At 37.7% G+C, this 27,134-nt stretch overlaps 1 protein-coding gene across 1 annotated transcript; it reads left to right on the top strand.

The window, feature by feature from the left end:
- The first annotated feature begins 4,257 nt into the window (after positions 1-4,257).
- LOC150055663 (UDP-glucuronosyltransferase 2B17-like) lies at positions 4,258-15,775 on the top strand. The gene is made up of 6 exons (XM_090343486.1): positions 4,258-4,998; positions 6,873-7,021; positions 8,655-8,786; positions 10,683-10,770; positions 11,514-11,733; positions 15,329-15,775. The coding sequence occupies exons 1-6, from the start codon at positions 4,275-4,277 to the stop codon at positions 15,606-15,608; spliced, it is 1,593 nt and encodes a 530-aa protein (XP_090199612.1). The 5' UTR covers positions 4,258-4,274; the 3' UTR covers positions 15,609-15,775.
- The last annotated feature ends 11,359 nt before the right edge of the window (positions 15,776-27,134 follow it).

The following is a 27,134-nucleotide window of genomic DNA, read 5'->3' on the forward strand; positions in this document are numbered from 1 at the left end:
GTACCCAAGGATATGGACATGATTTTGGAGATTAAGCATAACTGCATAGATATAAAAATCTATAATGGGCTACATACTCTATAGACATAATGTTTTATTGGATATATTAATATGTATCTATAACATACAAATACTCAACTAAATTTTAATTATGTTCTAAAATCTAGGTGCCAGTGGTTGTATATTGAGATTCCCTTATTGAATACTTGTTTGTTAAACATGACATTTCAAATATGATGTAAAAATCAATATTAATAAAATTGTAAACAAAAAGAAAAAAAGAAAAATGTGGGCTAGGTGTTTGGCCTAGTGGTACAGTGCTTGCCTAGCATGCACAAATACACGGGTTCGATTCCTCTGTACCACATATGTAGAAAAAGCCAGAAGTGATGTTGTGGCTCAAGTGGTAGGATTCTAGGCTAGTGGTAGGATGATGCTCAGGTCCTGAGCTCAACCCCAGGACTGGACAAAAACAAAAAGTAAAATGAAATAAAGTCTGCTATATGTCTATGTTAAAAAAATATAGTAATCCATCAGTATTCTTTATTACAGTGGTTTGGTTTGTTTTTTTTTGGGGTGGTGGGAGGTCAGTCATGGAACAGGAACTCTGGGCCTGGGTGCTGTCCTTAAACTATTCAGCTCAAGGCTATTACCCAACACTTTGGCGTGAGCATTATCCCTGAGCTCTTCAGCTAAAGGCTACTGCCCTACCCCGTGAGCTGCAGCACCAGTTTTTAGTGCCTGGGCTATGTCTGAACCATGATCCTCAGATATCAGCTTCCTGACTAGCTAGAATTTCAGGCATGAGCCTCTGCACCTGGCTTATTATACTGTTTTTGAACAGAAGAAATGTTTATAGGTGCATTTTTCTTAGCTAATAATGAAGCTCTCCATATACATATCTATAATATATATGTGTGCATCTCTCTATATATATAGTTACTCAAAGAAAATACTACACTCTTTATAATTTTTCCTTTAAAACATTATATATAACATGACTTTATATTAACCTTATATAGAGATAGGCAGCCAGGTGGGATGGTTCACGCCTGTCATCCTAGCTACTCAGGAGGCTAAGATCTGAGGATCAAGGCTTAAAGCCAGTCTGGGCACTAACGGACAAGACACTTACCTCCAATTAACCCGTAAAAACTGGAAGTGGGTCTTGGCTCAAGGGCAGGGTAGTAGCTTTAAGCTGAAGAGTTCAGAGACAACGCCTAGGCCCAGCGGTAGGGTTGTAGGCTTGAGCTAAAGAGCTCAGGAACAGCGTCCAGGCAGAGTTCAACCCCTGTGACCCACAAAAAAAAAGTAGGGAAGAAATAAAGAAAGAAAGATTACTCTACCATAGAGAGAAACTTAGCTACATCATTTTCAGGTGACTATTTGATGATATGCCTTGACCAGAATAAGTTTTTTTAAATTTATTGTTGCAATTAATAGAGAGGTTACAGTTATATTTGCCAGATAGAAGGTACATTATTGTACACACATTGATACCCCTCATCCTTTTGTCCCCATTCCCCCCCACCCCCTCCCTCATGTTGTTTTCCCCCTTTCGTTTCCTATTTCATATAAACAAATAAACGTACATACAATATACCAGATTACAAGGTAAGATACTGTAACAATATGAGAATAAGAAAGCGATAAAAAAAATTGATGAGAAATAGCATAGTACATTAAGAACAACATTCACTCATTATATAGCTCTGATAAAACCTATTATGGATTTGCTGAGCCTTCTAAACATCTGTATCTCGTTGAGTTTCTTTACAATTATTATTTTGAATATTTTAGGCAGTCATTAATTTAAGAGGATGGTGTTGTGATGTTTAGTCTGGGATCAATGGTTCTTGACATAACAGAAGAAAGAGCAAATGTGAATGCACCAGGGCTTGCACAAATCCCACAGAAGTTGAGCTACATCCCCCATCTCATAACTTTTTCATACATTGAAAATTATTCTAAAACTGGGTTTTTTTATGTTCATAAAGATATCACAGAATGAGTACAAATATCCACATTGTTCATCAGTATGACAACAGTAAGGCAGTAATCTACTCCCTAGAGACTTATCAACTGCAGCATCAACAGAGCAATATTTGTCAGTGATGTTGACAAATCCCAACACAGATCCCAGGTTACATTCAATGGTGATTCAGGTCTCTAGGCTCACAGAACAGCTCCAGAACACAGAGCTTTGAGAATAATAGATAATGCAGTAATCTTCCTCTAAAGTAATGTCAGGGAGAACCTCCTTTGCAAAAATGTTCAAGACAGTAATATGTAGTCAACATGTTTTCTCTCCTATATGGAAGCTAGATCTAAAATACAATCATGCATGATAAAGTATAAAGGTTTCGATGCCTTTACACACACTGAAACGTGGTTAAAGGGGAGTATAATTAGTGGAAGAATTCAAAGACATGCCCTCTCTGAACAACTAAAGTATTATTGATCAAAATAAACACCAGGCATGAAAGCATGCTTGGGCAGGAGGGGCGGGGGCGGTGTGAAAGGGACACCTGGAGTTGGTGAGCAAATGCAGTCATTACATAAATTGTACATTCGCCATGAAAATAACAGTTATAAAAGAGGTTGGAAAAAGGCAAATCAGAGATCAAAATGCATTTGTTTCATTGTTAACATGTTCCTGATGTAACCTCTCGATAGTCAAATAATTTGCAAAATAAACCTTTCCAAACTACAGGCATTAGGGATTTATTAACTTGGATTTATCTTACTCTGCTGTTAAATTTCCTGTTTCTACATAGAAATCATTGATTTGTATAATTACCCTGAAGCAGCCTCTTGCTTAAACATTGAAGGCGAACTCTTAGAATGTACTCTTGTTCTAAGCACATTATTGAATGGAAATTCCCAAGTAAGCTCGTGACAGATGTTAGTGTTCATGTCAGGTCACAGTACAGACTATGAGTCTGAAATAGTTGTGTACTTTCTCCTTGTGCCACTCTGGACTATGATGCCCTATTCTATGGATCTCTAGGAACTGGGCTGACAGGTGAATATACCGACATTCATCTTCTGATGCTGGTATTGGGATTTGTGAACTTTAATTGCCTGTGTGACCAATGGTCTGAAATATTCTTCTCTGTGTGAACTTTTTCATCTTTGAACTATGATTCTTATGATAACCATGACCCAGATAGCTAAGAATACAGATATGAACCACTAGTGCTAGGACTCAATGGAGTTTCTAATAGAATTTGCCTTATTTACTGCTTTTCCTCCACTGATTTAAATGTCTCACAGGCTACATTAAATATTTGCATAAGTTATGACTTATAGTTTTAAAAGTTGCAAAATCTCTTAGTCAACATGAAGTAAAGTTCATCATCCCTATCCATAAATGACTTGGAAAGCAAAAACCAGAGAATCCATCTCACTTCAGTGAAATTGGCACATATACAGAATGGAATTTTTCACAACCAGCATAAAGAATAATGTTATATGATTTGCAAGGGAAAGGATAGACCTAGAAAAATCATGTTAAGTGATATAAGCCAAGCTCAGAAACAACAATTCACGTTTTCAATGCTTTTGAGAAGCTAAATGTAAAATGCACATTGAAATACAGAAGACATATAGTCCATATTTAGAGTCTTTACCTAGGTGTTCTGTGTGCTTGATTCCTTCTTTGTAAGACCATGTAGTATCTTTGATTCTGTAATGTGTCTGTTATATCCACAGTCATACTTCACAGTGGCAAACATTTTTGAGTCAGCCATATTGATGACTTCCTTAGAGTGTTGTTAGGATTCTTTATTAGAGTACTTAAATGATTGAAAACTAATAGAGGATGGAGGCTTCTGAAAATATTCTAGAAAGGATTCAATGGTATCCTTTACATATGAATTGGATGAATATGAATTATATTTCAGTAGAGTTGCTACAATTATTTTTTGAACTATGATAGAAGTACTGAGTAATTGTGAAATGTTTATTTCTTTGTCAAAGACAAATCAATTTTTAGTAATTGTTAAATGGCTTACATAAAACAGGTGACTTGCATACAGGGACCACAGACGTCTAGCTACATGAAATCGCCTAATTTTAAAAGAGAAGCTGAACTTGCCTATCTAATCATTCTGAAACAAAAATTCATTTTCAATCTTCCAAACCTTTCTCATGCTCTGACATATTTACTTTGACCAACCCTAGTTATGTTTTAACTTGATTATTGATTTAGTCCTTCAATATAAGCACAAGAAGTGAGCATGGTTTGAAAGGACATTGTGTTGCTGGTCAGGATGATTGGGAAAAGGATTTTAGTTCTACTGCTACTACAACTGACCTGCTACATTAACTCTGGAAGTTGTGGGAAAATACTTGCGTGGCCCATGGAATATAGCCACTGGATAAATATGAAAGTAATGCTGGATGAACTCATCTTGAAGGGTCATGAAGTAACAGTTGTGAGGCCATCATCTGCTATTTTTGTTGATAGCAAGGAACCGTCCAGTATTCAATTTGAAACTTTCCCTTCATCCTTCAATACTGATGAATTAATAGCACTTTTCTCACAAATGATCTATATGGGAACATATCACTTGCCTAGAACATCGTGCTTGGCCTATTCACCAACACTGGGCAATATATTTATGCCATATTCTGATGTCATGCTGAATATTTGTAAAGAAGCAGCTTCGAATAAGGAACTTATAGCTAGGCTACAAAAAGCAAGATTTGATGTTGTCATTGCAGATCCCTTTGGTCCTTGTGGAGAGCTTCTGGCAGAGCTATTGGAGATTCCTTTCGTGTATACCCTCCGCTTCCTTCCTGGCTACACAACGGAAAAGTATAGTGGAGGGCTTCTCTTTCCTCCTTCTTATGTGCCTATCATTATGTCAAGATTAAGTGGTCAGATGACATTCCTGGAGAGGGTGGAAAACATGATGTGCATGCTTTATTTTGACTTTTGGTTCGAGATATTTGACTCAAAGAAATGGAGTAGCTTGTACAGTGAAGTTTTAGGTAAGTCATGTTTCACTTTCAGTAGGGTTAAATTGTCACTTTTGTGAAAGTTGGAAGAGGTACTTTGAGATGTATGTAAAATGAGAGAAATTTATCTTTTGTAGGTGAAACAGTTAAATGAGTTGTAAAATTGTCTATGAGACTCCTAACTGGAATAGCTCACATTATAGGTTCAGAGAGAGGACAATGGACAGTTACCAAATAGGATATTCTAGAATGTCATCCAGTTTTAAAATGTCATTCAAAATGAAACTTTGTTCATTTTTCTTCATTGTCAAAATCACTAATTATCTCCCTAAGTATATTTATATGCCTATCTATGAATATATATATGAATACATATACTAACAAGATACATTTTCTTTACTATTCCTATGTGTACAGGATGTTTCCTGGATCAGTTTCCTCATTTAAATCAAAATATATTTTTTGTATTCCATTTTTTTTCTCTTCCTCCTCATCCTCTTCCTCCTCCTACTTCCTGTTTTTATTTTTTGCTTGCACTATGGTTTGAAAACGGGAACCTCAAGTTGCCTTGATTGACATCTTTTCCTTGTTTTTTTTTTTTACCACTTAAGTTATACCTCCAGCCCAGTATTTTGCTACTTAATGGGGGAATTTTCTTGAGAATTGTCTGGCCATTCTTCCAGATCTCAGAATCCTGAGTAGCTATGTTGTGAAGTTGTGAGCCATTGGTGTCCAATTTTTGAGATTTTCTAAGTTTTCTTATTCTTGAGTGATCCAAGGTTTCAGCACAGATTCAATAATTATAACTTCCAATGTCTCCACATTCCTATATTGTTTTAGCAATCATCTATTTTATAGACATAAAAATCTAGTTAAGCTGGGCATCATTACTAGTGCCTGTAATCTTAGCTACTCCGGAGACTGAGATCTGGGCACTAAAATGTCATGAGACTCTTATCTCCAATTAATCACCAGAAAACTGGAAGGGACACTGTGGCTCAAGGGGTAGGACAGAAGTCTTGGGCTGAAGAACTCAAGTAGAGAGCCCAGGCCCAGACTTCAAGTCCATGCCACACAAAAAACAAAAAATCTAGTTAAGTATAAATGCACATGTGGTAATTTTCTATCATTTTTCATTTCAATCATCTTTTTTATTTAATAAAATATTTACCATGGATAAGGTGAACACATTTATCTATTCCTATTTTTTCTGAAATACTTCCAGATAAAATTTCCCAATGTTTCTATCTCATACATAAATACTTTTAAGCTCCTAATGTGAATCAAGTAGATGTAAGAAATTCAGTCACAGTCAGAGAAACATACTCTCATATGGAAAATCAAGAATCAAGGAACAGTTTGCTATACTAGTTTGAGAACTAGTTGTTAAACAAGATTAAGAACTACTGGAAATACAATTTCTATAAACATGACAGAGTCATTCACACTACAGTTATCTATTTCTTTAACAAAGAAAGAGAAAATAGACATAGAGTTAATTACATAATCACATATTTTAAGTATTATTTATAACTGCTATTAAACAAAGGTACTATAGAAATAATCACTTATGGAGAGAGGGAAAGTGGGAGAAAATCACCAGAAGGGATAACAATGTTCAAGAAGGAATGAACTCACTATCTTATGAACATAATGCAAATCCTCTATACATTATCATCAAAATATTAAAAAAAACAGGAAATAAGGAAAAAATAAATGGTATACCTTTGCATAATATGCACAGTCCACATTTCTACATTTCTTTTGTAACACATTTTACAAATAAACCCATTATATGTCATTTATTACAAATTATACCATCCCTTTTAGGTAAAATAACTGTTATATTCAGAAACACCTCTGCCATGTCCTTTCTTACTATTTGATTTTTCCCCTCCTCCACTCAGGACGACCCACTACTTTAATGGAGACAATGAGTAAAGCAGAAATCTGGCTTATTCGGTCCTACTGGGACTTGGAATTTCCTCGCCCAACTTTACCAAATTTTGAATTTGTTGGAGGACTCCACTGCAAACCTGCAAAACCTTTGCCAAAGGTATATATATTCCTATTATCTGGGTTACATGATTTCCTTTTCAATAAATATGGCTCTGTGCCACTCACTCCAAGTCTTTGCTTAGGTGAAAGACACACAGGAAGTGGGGTAAAACGTTCTAACAACTGAAGCTGAGTTTTGAAGTTTTTATCACAAGTTTCTGCATTTCAGACACCTAAGAGTCCTTCTGAAACAGTCAGTTTAATTAAGAATTATTCAGAACCTAGAGGAAATCCTTGATTCACTCTTTTTTTTTTTTTTTGCCAGTCCTGGGCTTGAGCTCAGGGCCTGAGCACTGTCCTTGGACTTTCTCAAGGCTAGAGCTCTACCACTTGAGCCTCAGCACCACTTCCGGCTTTTTTCTATGTATGTGGTACCGAGGAATCGAACCCGGGTGTTCGTGCATGCTAGGCAAGCACTTTAACCACTAGGCCAAACTCCCGGCTTGATTCACTCTTAAAAGTAACAAGTGATTAGTGTACAAGGAAGTGTTAGTTATGCAAACCAACAGAATGATTGTTTCTACTGTAATCTTCACACCTTATACTCCATTTCAAGGGATAGTTTAGGGGCCAGTAGTTAGGCCTAGTGGTAGAATGCCTGCCTAACCTGTATGAAGACCCAGGTTCAATTCCTCAGTAACACATACATAGAAATAGCCAGAAATGGTGCTGTGACTCCACTGGTGGAGCTCTAGCCTTGAGAAACCCAGGAAAGTGCCCAGAGCCTAAGTTCAAGGCCCAGGGCTGACAAAAAAGGGGAATAAAAGATAGTTTGTAATCAACTAGTCAAAATTCTGTGAAAGCATCTTGGAAAGTAAAGACACAATATTGAAAGAATAGAGATGGGAATCATGGGAAGTTTCTTAGTCATCAATAGTAAGATGGTATATGAACAATGCTCAGAAATGAGACAAAGAAGGAGAATTGAAAAAGATATATACAGATAAGCAATCAGAATAATAAGAAAAATGTAAAAGAACTAAAAAATTTGCTTACCAGAAAAATTTTATAGAGAAATAATTTAGATTCCAGACTGAAATGTTTGGAAATTTATGGAACAATGATGCCAATATGCTACATACTAAATGTACCCTTAATAGAGGCTAATGTTTTATACTGTGTCTGTGTATCTTAATCCATTATTTTCTCATAATAGTTGATTTTCTCTTCTTAGCTTTTTATATTAATTTTTTAGCCAGTTCTCCATAGGGTTTGAATACAAGACCTGGCCATTGTCCCTGAATTTCAGCGCTGAGGTCTAGTCTCTATCACTTGAACCATAGATGTACTTCCTAACTTCTAGTGGTTAATTGGAACTGATAATATCTACGGTTACACAGAAGAACCACCCAAGCTGGGCTAGTTTGACATAACAAAACTTTATATAATGTTTACTTCACTATTATTTGTGTGTTGGTGTGGGTGAGAGAGAGAGAGGGAGGGAGAGAGAGAGAGAGAGAGAGAGAGAGTGGGAGAGAGAGAATGGGAGAGAGAGAGAGGGAGAGAGAGAGAGAGAGAGAGAGAGAGAGAGAGAGAGAGAGAGAGAGAGAGAGAGAGAGAGAGAGGGAGAGAGGGAGAGAGAGGGGGGGAGAGAGAGAGAGGAAGCAAGCATGCAAATATTTTCTTCACAGGAAATGGAAGACTTTGTGCAGAGCTCTGGGGACTATGGTGTGGTGGTGTTTTCTCTGGGGTCAATGGTTGATAACATGACAGAAGAGACAGCCAATGAGATTGCATCAGCACTGGCACAAATTCCACAAAAGGTGAGATATAGTACCTCAATAGTAGTCTTCACTGAATGGGGCCTTAAGCTCTGCAGGTATCTGATTACATTAGCTTCCCAGTGCAATATACTCTGTCACAATAGCTTTCATTTATCTTAGACAGTTAAAAGACAAAGATATGCATGACAGATACTCCAACAGTGTGGAATTTGGACTGTCTTCAATTGACAATAACTGCAATATGTATTTTGTCACAAAAAACATAGCAGCCACACTAAAATTTTGTTACTCTCATAATATCGCTAGCAAGACTTGCAGAAATCACAAAATTTGACGTGGTCCTTGCAAGAATTCTAAGGTCTGTCAATTCACTAATCATGCTTCAGAAATGAGATAAATGTTACTTCATAATTAAAGTTATTCAACAACATTTAAATTGTAGAAAAAAGTTTGAATGCACTATATAGTTAGTGGTCCCAGATAATCTTTTCCTCCAATTTTGAAATTTACACATTTAGTATACACTTGAGGTGGTTATGCAGAGAAAGTTAAGGAAGGTTCATTTAGGTATGTATTCAGCCCTGTTTATTCTGAGAAAGTAAATAAAGCAACCTGCTCTACTGGACCGGGCCTTGCTTATATCTGAAAGAGATAATACTTCATGTTAGAGAGTACATTCTCATCTGAAAACTAAATGCAGCATCATGAAACTGGATTCTTTTCAACTGCCATATAACTTAGGAACTACTCCATTTCCTACATTAAAGATTTCCCCCCATTCATCATGGGATGTTTAGAAGTCAGTATTATAAATTTGTCTTCAAAATTCAGATATTATTTTCCTAGATATCTCAACTAATAATTTAAGTGGTAAACACTAGTTTCATATAATTACTCTAAAGAATCAATTGATCTATCATAAAGAACTAGATTCATAGATTTGAGGAATTTGTCTTTAAGAAAAGTTGTTCAAAAATAACATTTGTTCATGTTCTGGTCTGGAGGCAGTAAGTTCAGTCACATGTAGTACAAGAGTATGGATGGTTTATGATTGTGTGCCAAGAGAAGGCCCATTCAGCAACCCTACAATTTTACAAGTGGTTCTAAGGGCCATTTGTCTGTCTGTCCAGACAAATGTACCACAGTTGACAACCAATATCTAGAAGGCTAAATGGCCAGTTTACATCCTGCAGTTTGGTGGGACCATTCCATTCATAGTATGCATAGTATCTTGTCCAGACTAATGTGCCACAGTTGACAACCAACATCTAGAAGGCTAAATGGCCAGTTTACAACCTGCAGTTTGGTGGGACCATTCCATTCATAGTACGCATAGTATGTTAGTATTGTGTACTTACTGCATAATGCTGAGTAATATGCAATATAATATCACTTAATACACAGAACATTGTAATTGCATTTTTGGTTCCATTTTTGGTCAAATGTGACAATATCTTTTCAGAACTTTTCCCAGGGAGAACTGTGACCATATAACATCTTTCATAAACAGAGAGTTAAGAAGCAAATGAAAAATATTAAACTGAAATGAAACCTCACAGAATAAGAGAATATTATCCTAATATCACTTTATAGAGGTTTGTAGATAAAATTGGAAAATGAGAGCTATCCAGTATTTATATGTAACAATGTAAATCTTAATTATTTGATGTTATAACAACTATATGATTACAACCACATGAAATTTTCAATGCATTCATTTATCATTTACTACACCATTTGTTTAAGTACTGTGAAAATTTATGATATGATATTCCATCTTTTTAATATGAAAATAGGAAATGTTTATATCCCTTTTTTTTCAGGCTTATAATAGTCCTCACTAATTAATCCCATCTCTGTTCTCTTGATCCATTCTATGAATGTCATTTAACTGTGGTTCTCTATACTTTAAGAATACACTATCTTTCCTACCAGGTTCTTTGGAGATTTAATGGCAAGAAACCAGACACCTTAGGAACTAATACCCGGCTGTACAAGTGGCTTCCCCAGAGTGACCTCCTGGGTAAGACTTAAAAACAACTACTGAACACATGAGCAGTTTTAGACATAGATGATGACAGTACAACAGAAACACATTGATGGAGGTTTATTGGTGAAAACTCCAAAATGAAAGCAAACATTTTGAATTTATAATCCAACCCTAAGGAAAATATGCCTTAACATTTGGAATTGTATTATACACCATCATACTGTTTATGATCAGTGTATCATTTTTCAAAATACATTTACTAGTGACAAAGTATTTGCTATAATTACCTGGGATTCGTTCTCTGTCCTTTAATTCAGTCATTGCATTATGCCATCTTCCTAAAGGAGGGTAATAAGTATTTGAAACGCCACTGAAATAAATACCTTTTATGAATGAGTCTACATTTTACATGGGTAAAAATTCATGTTTCTTAACAGAAAGTGATAATACACTATATTTCAGGCATCCCTCATTAGGTTACTGCACTATACTTCACTTTATAAGAGGGTAAGTTAAGATGAATATTTCCTTGCTTCAGAATTTGCTCTCTGTGATCCTTTATGAGATTTTCCCTATGTGGTAAGTAGGAATTGTATTCGTTTCCAAATCTCAAGTCACATAAAACTTACAGGATGAACCACAAGACTTGTGCTTATCCCTCAAGTGGATTAGGTGCTACTTTCCGTAAGCTAAGAAGGACATTAAAATGTCCTTCAATACGGTTCTCATTTTATGTCCAAGTCTTTTAATGAACACTCTTGTTGAAATTCTCCTAGGTCATCCCAAAACCAAAGCTTTCATCACTCACGGTGGAGCGAATGGCGTCTATGAGGCCATCTATCATGGGATTCCCATGGTGGGCATTCCTTTGTTTGGGGAACAACATGACAACATTGCTCACATGGTGGCCAAAGGAGCAGCTGTTCAAGTGGATATAAGAGCAATGTCAAGAAAAGACTTACTCAGAGCACTGGATGGAGTCATTAACATCCCTGTGTGAGTACATGCTCCATTATGTGTGTGTGTGTGTGTGTGTGTGTGTGTGTGTGTGTGTGTATGAGAGAGAGAGAGAGAGAGAGAGAGAGAGAGAGAGAGAGAGAGAGAGAGAGAGAGAGAGAAAGAAAGAAAGAAAGAAAGAGAGAGAGAGTATATGACTGTGTGTGGGTATATGTGGATGTGCCTGTCTGTCTGTCTGTCTGTCTGTCTATCTGTTTTATTGGACATTAAACCCAGAGACTTGCTCATGATTGATAACCACTCTACTCTAGCTTTTGTTAGTCTGATTGTTGTTTTACTAAATTGTGCTCATAGATAATTTCTCATTTGAGACTGACCCTGAAAGTTACCCTCAGTTTGCACTTGATTAATTCTGGAACATTTCACCAATAACCCATCACATGCTTCACAAGTCACAATAAGCTCCTGTGTGTGTGTGTGTGTGTGTGTGTATGTGTGTGTGTGTGTGTGTGTGTGTCTGTGATTGCAACACTGTCATATTATACATGCCAGAACAGCCTCAAACTCATGATCATTACATTTCAATATTTGGAATGCTAGATTTCATGGATCTGCTTTCTTTTCCAAACATAGTAAGTTGTTTTGTTCTCCCAGTGATTTCAGTGGGAGAATGATCAGAATCTTGAGATCTTACAAAAATCTAAAACGTGGCCGGGAGTTTGGACTAGTGGTAGAGTGTTTGCCTAGCATGCATGAAGATTAGGGTTCGATTCCTCAAGTACCACGTACATAGAAAAAAGGAGTGGTAGAGTTCTAGCCTTGAGAAAGTCCAAGGACAGTGCTCAGGCGCTGTCCAATCCCAGGACTTGGCCAAAAAAAAGTCTAAAACAGTGCAAAAATGCAATGAAAGGATTCACTAAGGATGATAACATATGATTGTAAGAAATATGAGGAAAGCACTGAATTAAGGACACATGAACACTCCCTCCATAAATGGGATAAACCAAGCTAGTTCTATTATGATTATTTTAACTTCACATCTCACCAATTACTCTTTATGAAAGAAAAACTTAGTGTATTCAAAGAATGTAGCATGAAATTAAGATTATTGAAAATTCATTCCTGTGAAATCCATAATCATATTCATCAATTCAGTTTTTAGTTTTTGTTGTTTCTTCAAATAAATTTCTAAATGGTTTATATTGATAAACCTCAAGACAATAATCTAATTCCTATTCTATTTAATGTTTTTTTTTTTTTTTGATGGGTTATGGGCCACTCGGAGCCTGGTGCTGTCCTTGAGCTCTTCAACTCAAGGCTACTGCTCTACCCTTCAGCCACAACCCCACTTCCCATTTTCTAGAGGTTAATTGGAGATAAAAGTCTCAGGTCTTTTTGTGCCTTGGCTGGCTTTAAACCTTGATCCTCAGATCTCAGCCTCCTGAGTATCTAGGATGACTGGTGTGAGCCACCACAGCCAGCTATATTTAATGTTTTCTAAATTATCTACGTTAATGCTTTTAAATTTACCTAACTAATCCCATTATATCAAAAGGACAGTATTTTGAAATGTATATATGCTCATTTATACTTAGAGCTATTATTACCATATTCAGAAAAATTATAAAATATAAAAGCAACTGTCTTTTAAAATATAAGGGAAAGATGGACATAATATTAAAAATACTTGGATCAAGAAAGATTTGCTTTCAGCCCAGGAACATTGCCTAGTCTAGAATGCTCACCTAGCATGCACAAAGTCCTGGATAGGATTCCTCTGTACCACATACACAGAAAAAGCTGGAAGTGGTGCCGTGGCTCAAGTGGTAGAGTGCTAGCCTTGGTAATGCACAAAGATAGTGCCCAGGCTCTGAGTTCAAGCCCCAGGACTGGCCAAAAAAGAAAAAAAAGATTTGCTTTCCAATCGTTTCAATAAATATATTTAATTCTTTTATACTGTTATCAATTTTCTCTTGTTATTCTGTATGTATTTTACCATAATTTTCAAAATATTTTTCAATAATTTTCAAATTATTTTGCAAAAATAAAATATTACTTTTAATTTTATTGGTTATAATACCAGACACATTGTAAAAGCCATGTTAAACGTTGGTAGTTTTTGGAGTACTGAACTTGGGGCTTAATATGGAGCTGGTTGGCTCAACTGGAATTCTAACACTTTAGGTATGACTCCCACCCAACTGTTTGATGCCTTTTAGAGGTTAAGTGTAGAGACTTTTCAGTCATGTCTATCTAGCCTTGGGCTGTGATTGTCAGGACCTCAGCCTCTTGGAGCAGACAAATTCACAGGCAAGCACCATCAGCATCTAGCTCTTACTTTGATTTCCCAGTCATTAAGTAACCTAACAAATAGTTTGTGAGCCATAGTTTCTCTTCCTTTTTTTTTTTTTTTTGAAAACCTGTGGATTTTTCATAGACTTATTGGAGATAAAAATAAATTTCTCAATACTGTTCTTATTAAAATTCAAACAGATACCAGGAAGATAATAAGAAATGTGGGGGATATCTTTATTACATAATACATGCTAAACTTTATAATTTAACATATTTCTCTAGTTTCTCATGCATTTAATTTTATTTTACCTGCTCTATTACAAATGTTTGCTAAGGTTAGTATTATCATTAATAGTGGCAGAAAATCAGCCATACCAGAGGTTTTAAAATAATAAATGGAAAATTCACTTTGATTGTGATTGCTGTATTCTCCTAGTATTTACACTTAATAATCATTGTCTATGTTTCTACATTTTCACCTTAACTATTGGAAATAATCATTTCAACACAAATTATATGTGAGGGCTAAAATCATAAAACTAACAAGAAAGATAACAGCAAACATCTTTGAGATTCTATTTGAAAATACGACAAATTAGAAGAATTCTAGATATCAATACATTATTTCTCAGAAGTCAGGAACTCAATTATTCCTATTTTTCTATTTCCTTTACTTTTATTTTATAATAGTAAACAAGTAAAATATGAGCAGTTTGAAAAAGGTTCATTAAAATGAAAAGTCAAGTGATTGGAATAGGAAAGAGATAGGCTCAACAAATAAAAGGAAGACTGGGAGTCAGTGACTGATACCTGCCATTCTAGCCACTCACAAGGCAAAAATGCATTTGACGTTTAAATGATTCTACTTTCTGGTTCACAAATGCTTGTGTTTAAAAAGATTTTTTAATGATGAAATCAGTGTCATTAAGAGGTGCTCGCCTTTTATACTAACATGTCCACAATTCTAGAGAAGAAAATCAAGCTGGGCATAGATGGCTCACACCTGTAATCCTAGCTACTCAGGGGGCTGAGACATGAAGGTTGTCATTCAAAGCCAAACTGGGCAAAAAATGCCATGAGATGCAATCTGCAATTAACCACCAGAAAACTTGGGGTGGCACTGTGGCTTAGGTAGTGCAGTGTTAGTCTTGAGCTAAAATGCTCAGGGACAGAGTCCATCCCCAGAGTTCAAGCCCCAAAACTGACCAAAAATAAAAGAGGAAAATTATTTACTCTCCTCTCAAATTTTATAGAATTATTTCTATCATCTATAAAAAATGGCAATATCCACCTTTTCTAGATCATTCCAAAAACTGATGTCAATTTGATTTACTTTTAGCTACAAAAAGAATGCTATGCAGTTATCAGCCATTCACCATGATCAGCCTATGAAGCCCCTGGATCGAGCTGTCTTCTGGATCGAGTTTGTCATGCGCCACAAAGGAGCCAAGCACCTGAGGCCACTTGCTCACAACCTCACCTGGTACCAGTACCACTCTCTGGATGTCCTAGGGTTCCTGCTGGCCATTGTGGCCACTGTAACTTTCCTTGTCATGAAATGTTGCCAGCTTACTTACCAAAAGCTTTTCAAGATGGGAAACAAGAAAAAGAGAGAGTAGAGTTTTCAACACCACAGAGAATGGACAAAAGGCCTACAAAGCAAGATATCCTAATGATTTGGACACAAGCAAGCTAGGATAGATTCTCCTCCATATTTTACCCAAACCTAAGCCTTTGGAATTTTCAAACAGATCTTCCTCCTGATTAAACATGAAGTAATGAACTATTCTCATTTCAGAATCCTCAAAACCTTTCGTGTCATGGGCTATGTAGTTATCATAACTGAATCAGCAGGGACCTGTGAAAATTTGATCCTGTTACTTTGAGAGAAACGTAAAACCCAACCTTTTGCTGTGCATTTTCAGAAAAGAAACATTTGAATAAAATTTAATGAAATGATCTCTTTGCATGTCTGTCCAAAAATTCACAGAGCTAAATTTAAAGAGATTTTATTTAGACTACTGAAACATGGGAGAGAGTTGACAATAACTGAAGTTAACTTCTAATAGTCAAATCCAACTAAGATTTTCATAAACATAAACAGTGAGTGAAGGAAGTGGAGAAGGGAGAATTAGAAAGGGCCACATAACTACATGAAGATAGCCAAATACAAAAAAAATTGAAATTGCCCTTCTCTGGGTAGAAGAGTTAGAGATTTTCCATTGTACATTGTAAGTGAGACATGCTTAATACCCTTATAAAATAGACAGCTTTTATATGACTGTTATGAAGATAATAAAATTAGATATCATTGCAGTCCATGGTGGCTCACTCCTATAATTCTATCTACACAAAAGGCTGGAATCCGAAGATTGCTATTCAAAGACAGCCCAGAAAATAAAATCCAGAAGACTCTTATCTTACATTAACCACCAGAAACCTAAATTAGAACTGTGGCTCAAAATGGTAGAGCACTATCCTTGAAAAAAAAAAAAAAGCTAAAGGGCAGTGCCCAGACTCTGAATTTAAACTCCATTACTGATATAAATACATACCTACATATATGCACACATACAAAAGGAATCTGATGGGAATTGTGTTAAACATTTGTAATTTCAGATCCATGAGAAATGGAGGCAGTATGGGAGTACTTTGTAGCCGGTAAAGGCAAAATGGTATAGGATCAGTGTTAGAGTGTTTGCCTGGCAAACATGACATGCTCATTTTAATTCCTACTGCTACCAAAACAGAATTACTATCAATAAAACTAATTATGAAAACAACATGCAGAAAAGAAATAGACAGCAATAGCTATGGTTCATGGTAATGTAAATGTACAACCAGCTAAATTTAAAAGAAAACAGTACAAACAATGTTTAGAATACAAAAATAGTACTTCAGTGTTTTTAATGCATTGAGTGTTTAATGAGAAAAGCTAGCACATTTGTTTATCTGAGCCAAAAATGAAGCTTTCTATATATACTACTCAAAGCAAATCTAGTATACTTCTAATTTTTCCCTCAAATTATTATATATAATAAGGCTGCACATTAACATTAGATGCACCAAGAAATGCTACTCTACCATAAAAAAATTTAAAATATTCATTATCAGGAATTTTTTTAAAAAGTGGAAATTATCAAGTGGACTGTGACAAACATATATTGAAATACCAAATACTGTGTCATCTTGCTTATTTGTAGAGTTGACACCAAAACTGATGTTGATAATGATAGTAATTAGCAGCAAGATTCATGAATGTAAAGGCAGGATCTTTTAGAAGGGGATCAGCAGAAGGACATGGAGAGAAAGGACAGGATACTGTGGAGCAAACAGAATAAAAGGACATAACACACACAAAAATCTATGACAGTGTCATGATAAAAATGATGCAAATAATTACTTGTGAAAGGAGGAGAGGTAGTTGAGGGAATGAGAATAGAGTGAAAAAGAAAACCATGTACAAAGACACAGCGTGTGTGTGCACGTGTGTCTATGTAAACATCAGTATGAAAGCCTTCATATTACAAAATGGTAACTTGTCAGAGACCAAGGAGTTAAACGGAACAGAGCAAAGACCCTCTAGCCTTGAGCAAATCGCATCTGGTTGAGTCATCTGCACAAAATACTTCTCGGAATAACCGCAGGTTGTTGCTTGGGTTAGCACAACGGCCAAAAGAACAGCCTGACCCACCCCTAACCTTGAGATTTCCCATTCTTGTTATCACAAAAACTCTCCATCCCTCCCCCCCCTCTATACTCCCTTCCTTACACTCAGGGTATATAAACCCTGCTTTACTTTTAATAAATGAGACCTTGACGCGACTCAGATTGTCTCTGTCTTTCTTTATGCGCCTGGTCTCCTTCCTCTCTTTCCCCCATTGGTTTTCTTCTTTCAGGAGGTGCCTCTTCGAGCCGCATGAATAGCTGAACCCGCGGGTCGGGAGAAGTGGCGCCCAACGTGGGGCTCGAAGCACGGTGACCTACCGGACGGCGTGGAGAACAGGGGACCCCGATTATATTAAGGTAGAGACGCCCACACCGCATCGCTCGTGCACCGTGGGAGAGTCTTGAGGTAAGTTCTGCCGTCCCATCAACCATGGGCAAAGCGTTATCAAAAGAGGTTTTATTTATAAAAGAAATGAAAGGATCACTTAGGGAGAGAGGAATAAGAGTTAAAAAGAAAGATGTGGTAAAATTCTTTTGTTTTGTTGGAGAAAAGTGTCCGTGGTTGGTCTTGCACGGACCAGACATCCATCCCCTTACCTGGAATAAGGTAGGAAAAAATATCAATGATTTACTCCGTCAGGGAGAGGAAATCCCCGAGGCCTTCTTTAGCTTCTATGGGGTTATTAGAGATATTTTAAAGGAAGCAGAGGAGGGAGGTGACAGTGCTCGCTTACTAGCTTTAACAGAGGATTACCTAACGAAGTCACGTTGCCCGTCTCGCAAAAGCGAAAGTGACAATGAAAAACCTATGGTCACTGGCCTTCGGCCTGGCTCGCGCACTCCCTCTGTGATTGATGAGCCTGTGCCCTCAGGACGCCGCTTGGCGTCACCTTTAATCCCCGAAAAAGAGAAACAAGCCCAACCCCCTTTAGAAGACAGCATCAGGAATTATACTAAAAAGAAAAATATGTCACTAAAACCTTATAAAAATATTTATCCTATTATTCCTAAGACTTCTCCTGATAATGGCAGGCTCAACCCCCCCTCTGAGGTGGAGCTAGAGGAGGAGGCAGCGCATTATGAGGAAGAAAGATATGGCCCTTTTCCTCTTCCCCAAGTTTCTGCAGCTACACAGACTCCAGAGATAAGGGCCCTTCACTGGCCCACCCCTCCCTCCTATCCAGACACCTCTCTCCTGTCAGCCCCACCACAGGAAATGTTGAGATCATTTTCTGTTCCTCCAGAGGTGCAAGGTCTCCTTAAATCCAAAGACTCTCTCTTGAAACAAGTGACAGAATTAAAAAACGTGCTTCATTTAAAAAAGAGAGTTAAGGGACCTCACTTTGCAAATTCATGATTTACAAATGGATCTTGTTGGGGAAGCCGTGACTACCCCCCATGCCTCGGGTAACAAGCCCCCTAAAACACCCTCGGCCTCAGAGAGCCGCAATAGTAGACTCAGATCTGGGGCGCAAACTGTTTCCTTCTCCTTCCCCGTAATTACTCGCTCTAACACTCAACCTCGGGAACAAGAGGGGGAGGGAGGAGAAGCGGGAGAGGAGGAGGCGGACACCACCAGAAGGCAGGAGGAGGGACAAAACCTAGATTCCTCTGCCTCCGAGGAGGAAGGGGGTGATCAGGAGGAGGCAAGGAGACATTCTCAAATTACATATAGGAGATTGACGTTTAAACAAATTAAAGAACTACATTCGACTGTTAAGAATTATGGAATTAACGCCCCTTTTACTTTAACAGTACTGGAGTGCCTCGGGGGTGAGGGACATTTATTGCCTCTTGAGTGGCACAAGATTGTGCAGTCTGTTTTAACCAGGAGTCAATATCTAACCTGGAAAGCTGAATTTATAGATAAGGCAGAAAAATCAAGCTATTACCAATAAAAAAAACATACACAAATGGCTTCATGGTCTTCTGATAAAATTTCAGGGAGGGGCAAATTTGCCTCGGAGGAAAAACAACAAAAACTCCCTGCAGGAATATTAACCCAGACTGCTCAGGCTGCCCTGGCCGCCTGGAGAGCCGTGCCTGCTGCAGGAGCGGTTACTACCTCTCTTTCCAGGGTAGTACAAGGCAATAATGAACCATATTCTCAATTCGTTGCCAGACTGTTAGAAGCAGCTGAAAGAATATTAGGTGAGGTAGATACAGATGATATTATAGTTAGACAGTTGGCCATAGAAAATGCTAATGCAGCCTGTAAAGCTACTTTAAGAGGTAAAACAAAGACCCTAGATTTAAATGGTATGATTAAAATTTGCAATGATGTGGATTCCTTTGAACATAAAATGTCTAAATCTATTAATTTGGCCATTGGAGCCATACTCCAAAACCAGACTCCACCTTCAGGAAAACTAGGACGAATATCTAGCCCTAAAAACTGTTTTAAATGTGGACAAATTGGACATTTTGCTAGAGAATGCCCTGGAACTATTAAACAACCCAACGTTCCTGGGACGATTCCCCTCCCCCTTCCCCTTGGCCTTTGTCCTAAATGCAAAAGAGGCCGTCACTGGGCTAGAGAGTGCCAGTCCAAGACCGATATAAATGGCCAGCCTTTATCTGCGGTCTCAGGAAACGGGCCCCAGTAGGGGGCCCTACCTACCCACCATGACAACCAATGACCCCTCCCCCCCAAAATCTGCCTCTGATGCAAACATCGCTGACTCAGACTTGTTCCAAGCCACTGCAGGCAGCGCAGGACTGGACCTCTGTTCCTCCACCACCAGAATTATAACTCCAGAGGAAGGAACAGTTGTTATAAACTCTGGAAGGTTCGGGCCTCCCCCGCCAGGAATGTTTTTTCTTATTATAGGTCGAGCTTCAAGCTCACTGCAAGGACTCTCTTTAAAATGGTTTATCTGAATAAAAAAAGGATCTGAAAGGAATTCTCTTAAATGTTTGCTCAAAAGGGAAAATAATCATGGAATGTTCATGTAAGTCGTAAAAGGTTTGAGTATGTCGCCAATGGTATGAGTATGTCTTGAGTAAAGTTGGTATGCAGTTAAACTGCAGTAATGTAAATAGAGTCAGAATTAATACACTGATGTGAGGGGTTGCTATACTTGGATGTATATTTTCTAATTGTGTGGGTTTTCTTGGGTGCAGAACTGGGAGGGAATGCTGTATGCCCCTCCAAACCAAAGAATGCTGTCTGCCCAGCATTCTGCCCAGGTCTGATAGCAATTGTTAGCCCCCCCCCCACCAGGCCATATGTTATCTCTGGTATCAGAGGCAGCCCCAGGAGTCATTTAAAGGAAAACTTGGGAAAGCTAAACTAGCTGACAGTGCTAACCATGATGCAGTCCAGTCCTTCCAGGCCTTACAGGTTGATCTAGGGACATGTTCATCGTCTGGTTTCTAACATCCTGGCTCTCCCACAGCTATCCCTAAAGAATATTTTAAAATTGTAATAGATATAAAAGACTGTTTTTTCTCCATTCCCCTCGATCCTGGAGATTGTAAAAGATTTGCCTTTTCCATACCCATGATAAACCATAAAGGCCCTAATCCCCACTTTCAATGGCGAGTGTTGCCACAAGGTATGGCTGATTCTCCCACTCTTTGTCAAAAATTTGTGGCTCAATCCATAGACCCAATTCGTGTTCAATACCCTCATATATATATTATACATTATATGGATGACCTATTAATTGCTGCCAAACTAGAAATGGAGGCACATCAAGTGACTCAAAAAATAGTTATTGCTTTACAAGACAGAGGATTTTTTATCTCCCCAGAAAAAATTCAAACTTGCTATCCCTTCTTGTTCCTGGGTTTTCAATTAGAACCCTCTTTAATATATGCTCAAAAAATTCAAATCAAAAGGAATAAGCTAAATTGTCTAAATGATTTCCAAAAACTCCTTGGAGACATTAATTGGCTACGTCCTCACCTTAAATTAACAACAGGAGATCTCAAACCCCTGTTTAATATTCTACAGGGAGATTCTGACCCTTCCTCCCCCAGAAAACTTATGCCCGAAGCTGAAAAAGCCCTAATAAAGTTAGAGGAGGCCATTACACAACAAAATATAGGTTACTTCAACCCCTCCTTGACCCTTTATTTAATCATTTTTGCCACAGAATTTACACCCACCGGTTTATTGTGGCAAAAAACCGTGCCCCTGTTATGGATTCATGCCTCCGCCTCTCAGTCCAAGGTACTCCACTCCTACCCCTTTTTGGTCTCCCAACTTATTTTTCTGGGGCTCAAGACTTCTGTCAAATATTTTGGCAAGGATCCTGATATCATAATCACCCCTTACTCTAAGGAACAAATTAATTGGTTACAACAAAGACAAGATGATTGGACTGTTTTATGCACTGGGTTCCAGGGTAGCTTTGATACTCACATGCCCAGCGACAGACTTATTCAATTCCTTAATATCACTCCTTTCGTTTTTCTAAAAAATACCTTGATAAAGCCCATCCCCAATACTTTGAGCATCTTTATTAATGGTTCAAAAAATGGAAAGACCCACTGACGGGAATATGGAATGGCCCTGACCCAGTCATTATCTGGGTAAAAGGATCAACTTGCATTTATAATTCTAAAGAAGGGGGAGCTAGATGGTTGCCTGAAAGATTAATAAAACCATATAATAAACAATAAAGCCATATAACTAATTCCAGGGTGGCGCCTGAGAACAAAAATATTTTTCTTTTACAGGTCAACAACCATGATGATGAGGCCTTCCCCGTCATCACTCCACATGATGCTATTGACGGTGATGCTCTCTGGCAGAAGTTGTCCTCCAAAATCGATGAGGATTAGACTTACTTTTTCTACAGCAAGGAGGCTTATGCGCGGCTTTAAAGGAAAAATGCTGCGTATATGTAGATAGAACAGGACTTGTTAAGGATAGCTTAGAAAAAATTACAGCTAGCCTAGAAAAGCGAAAAAGAGAAAGGGAAAAACAAGAATCTTGGTATCAAAATTGGTTCTCCACATCTCCCTGGCTATCAACTCTTTTACCCTCCCTCTTGGGCCCCCTTGTGGGACTTCTCCTCCTAATTTCTTTTGGCCCTTGGGCTTTTCAGCGCCTTACGCGATTTATAAAAAATCAAATTGATTCTGCCTTTTCCAAAAACTCAATCTCGGTGCATTATCATCGCTTAGAGGCTCAGGATGACCCTGTAGGGTCCGAAACAAGCACTCCCGAAAGAGGGCTCCAGTTTCATACACTTCTTGGCTGATAAACCCCAAGCGGCTAGAGAGCATCCAATGACGGGATTATTATGGAGCTTACCCTGGGTGGCACAACATACAGAGGCCGTCGAGGCCGGCTCAACAAGGCATGTTGCCAGGAGTAAGGGTCCCTCCATATAGCCTAAGACAGGGTGTTCTCTCCACCTATAGAGACCTTGTTCTTTAAAGGAAAGGGGGAATTGTCAGAGACCAAGGAGTTAAACGGAACAGAGCAAAGACCCTCTAGCCTTGAGCAAATCGCATCTGGTTGAGTCATCTGCACAAAATACTTCTCGGAATAACCGCAGGTTGTTGCTTGGGTTAGCACAACGGCCAAAAGAACAGCCTGACCCACCCCTAACCTTGAGATTTCCCATTCTTGTTATCACAAAAACTCTCCATCCCCCCCCCCTCTATACTCCCTTCCTTACACTCAGGGTATATAAACCCTGCTTTACTTTTAATAAATGAGACCTTGACGCGACTCAGATTGTCTCTGTCTTTCTTTATGCGCCTGGTCTCCTTCCTCTCTTTCCCCCATTGGTTTTCTTCTTTTAGGAGGTGCCTCTTCGAGCCGCATGAATAGCTGAACCCGCGGGTCGGGAGAGTAACTCAAAAAAAATTTTAAAACAGAACACAACAGATGCAAATCAGGTTATGAGCAGAAAATTAAACATGATATACTATTGTCAGTAATGCAAATCCATGCAGCTCCTATGGACCCCAACATGGATGATTTTCAAAATACTAGAAATAGACCAATTGAATGATATAATATAATCAGTATACATGCCCTTTGACTTTTCAATGGATGACAAAAAATAAGTAGAGATAAAGATACATATATAGGTACATATATACACATATATAAGTATAAAAGAAAATGAATAGACATACATGTACATTTGAGAGCATTTTATGGTAATAAAAATCCCATACCATTTGCAAGAAAAAATAGGTACAATTAAACATTAGTATGTTAAAAAAGTAAGGAAGGTTCAGAATGACAAAGATCACGTTTTCTCTCACATGCAGAATATGAACAGTGTATGTATAGAATTATACTTGTACATATAACACCAAAATAACATGGGTATATCTATAACTGTATATACCTATGTGTGTTTATACACCAATGTCCTATCACTAAATATGTACATATTTATGTGAGTATAATCAATACATATTTATAAGTATAATGTGCTTCTGATTATTGGACAATATGATGGAGAGAAGATGAACGCTAAAGAGAATGATTAAGGATAAACAACACCAAAATATATTGTCTATGGTTAACGATGGCACATAGAACCTACTGAAAGCATTTCAAATACTTTATCAAATGTAAGAGGTGGGTACACTCACAAAGGAAAATGTAATTAAGAGGAGGATTAATTTAATGAGAGTGCAGTAGAGTACATGAGGACAAGAAACTATATGCTGAGTTAATATGAACAAATATAAATTCTTCATTATAGATGCATTCCCTCATTGTTTGAGATGACATTGTATGAGATAACTGGATGAAAGACAAAAGTATTTGACCAGTATGACCATCCATGGGGAGATTTAGTGAATTTCCTGGGTTTCTGAGTAAACTTATATGGTTGAATCCACAATGAATATGATGTATTATTTCTTACTATTTACTCAACTATAATTATTCAGATTTTGCATTTTGGAACTGCTTCAGATTAATTGCTTCAATTTTGCATATATTTTGTTTCAAATCTTGCCAATTGCCTGTAACAATTCTGATGGACAAATGTTTCCAAATCTAACCTGAGTTGACCTAGAAGTTCTAGTTAATTATTGCCATTTTTCTAACCTTTATTGAACTTGAAACTTGGTCAGTAATGCTGGGCCATTGTCATCATGACTCATCTTTTCACAAAAAAAGAAATTTACTTTTCTCACTTGTCTATGAGAAAGTAGAGATTTTGCAAAATTGAAATTGTGAGCTCATCACTGAAATCCTATCTATTATAAAATGAGATTTGAAGATCACACCTCAAAGACAGTCCAGGCAGGAAAATCTATGAGACTGTTCCCTCCAATTAAACAGTAGGAGCTGGAAGTGGAGCTGTAGCTCCAGTTGTAGAGTGCTAGCTCTATGTCAAAAAAGAAGAGATAAAAGCTTAGGAACAAATGTCTAGGGGCTGAGTTCAAGCCCCTGAATGATAGGTGGATTATAAATTACAAAAGATAGTCAACCCTATTAATAAATAGTGCTTACCACATCAACTAACTATGCTCTTAGTGCCTCTGTAGTAGATAAAACAAAACTCCAAGGATGGGGACTCAAGAAAATAACCACTGTAGTGCTGGTTGAATGGAAGTGCACATAGAATACAGCGGAGTCTTATGTACTGCAAATGAAAAGTTAACAGAGCGAAACTATAGGTATATATTTCTCTTTTTCACTGAAATCATCCTTCAGTGAAGTTAGTTTAAAAAGCAATTTCTGAACCACACTGGCTGCCTTGCCACCTTGAGAACATGGCATCTCTTCCCAAGTAGACATCTGAAACTTTTTTTTTGCCAGTCCTGGGCTTGGGCTCAGGGCCTGAGCACTGTCCCTGGATTTTCTCAAGGGTAGGGCTCTACCACTTGAGCCACAGCACCACTTCTGGCTTTTTGCTATGTACGTGGTACCGACGAATCGAACCCAGGTCTTTGTGCATGCTAGGCAAGCACTGTACCACTAGGCCAAACTCTTGGCCCCATGGGATCTGAAACTTTTAGAGAAGAGTTTTCCTATGAACCGTGTGCTTTTCGATACTGTAGCCAACAATGTAGAATGGCCTGGGAATTGATAATGTATTAATTTTTAGTTTATGCATAAAATACTTCAGAGAACTAAATGGACATCTTTTATGGCAGATGAACCATCACAAAAGTAACCAAATTCATATGAAATGACTCATTCACCTCAACTGATACTTCAGAAATACAGCTACAGTGATTATTAGAAACAATTCTTCAGCAATAAATTGGAAATTATCTGGATGCAGAATTGGTTTGTAAGAATGTAAGACACAGGATGCTGAAATCTGAAGATTGTGGTTCAAAGCCAGCCTGGGCATGAAAGTCTGTGAAGCTCTTATCTCCAATGAACCACCAGAAAACTGGCAGTGGTACTGCGGCACAAGTGGTAGAGCGTTAGCCTTCTGCTGAAGAGCTCCATAACAGCATCCAGGCCCAGATTTTAAGTTCCATGACGATATAAAAAAAATCTAGGAATTCTGCAAAGATGTGAAGGAGCTCTATGATGAATAATTTAAAACCTGAGCTCTGTGATGAATAATTTAAAACCTAGAAAATGAAATTAAAAGAAACCTGGAGGAAATCGAAATAAAAAACTTTCCTTTTGTAAATCGTAATTAATAGAGGGATTACAGTCATATTCACCAGATAGAAGGTGCATTATTTCCCACATTGATACCCCTTCTCCTGTTTTTGTACTGATTTTCTTCCCCCGGTCCCTCCCCTCATCTTGTTTTCTCCCCTTCCCTAGCTTATTTCAAATAAACCTATATATAATAAACCCAAGAATGAGGTCAGACACTGTAACAGCATAAGATTAACCAAGGGGCAACAAAAGAGATGAGAAATAACATAGTACATTTAGAACAATAATCACAGTTAAAGCTCGTTTCCATATCCTGGAGATTATTGCATTCAGCCTCATCCTATATGGCTTTATGCATGTAGGTTCTGAGCTGTTGTAATCCTCTGTTAGGAGAGTCCTAGATGTGTACTAATTATTACAAATGAGGGAAAACATTGAGCCTGTGTTCCTTTGGGGCTGGCTTACTTCACTAAATATGATTTTTTCCAAGTTTTTCCATTTCCTTACAAAAGGCAGAATTTTATGCTGATGGCAGCATAGAAATCCAACAAATAAAATAACAAATAAAAATGAAAATGAAAAAACTAGTACATTTTTTTAAAAATGTGATAAAAAATATTCTTCAGTTTTTTTCAGGGAAACCGTGTGTCTCTTTATGTAGTCTCTTATCTCCTGTGTTTTGGCTTAGTTGGTTTTTTCAATCAGTTTGCTTGACTAGGCAGAAAACTTCTGCCTTACAGACTTGTAGTCTCTGTAATTGCCCATCCAGATTAAGTTACGGGCAGGGTGATAAACTTTACATGTCTTCTGGGAGAAAGTTGGTTGTCTTCTGTAGCTTGAATATGTCCCTGGTGAGCTTCAGATCCAGCCTGAGGCCACTATTGTTTTAGCTAGTTCAGGAGCTGCCTCTGGCTTTGTT

Source organism: Megascapheus bottae, chromosome 13, assembly GCF_031878675.1.
Source record: "Megascapheus bottae isolate mThoBot1 chromosome 13, mThoBot2.hap1, whole genome shotgun sequence".
NCBI lineage: Eukaryota > Metazoa > Chordata > Mammalia > Rodentia > Geomyidae > Megascapheus > Megascapheus bottae.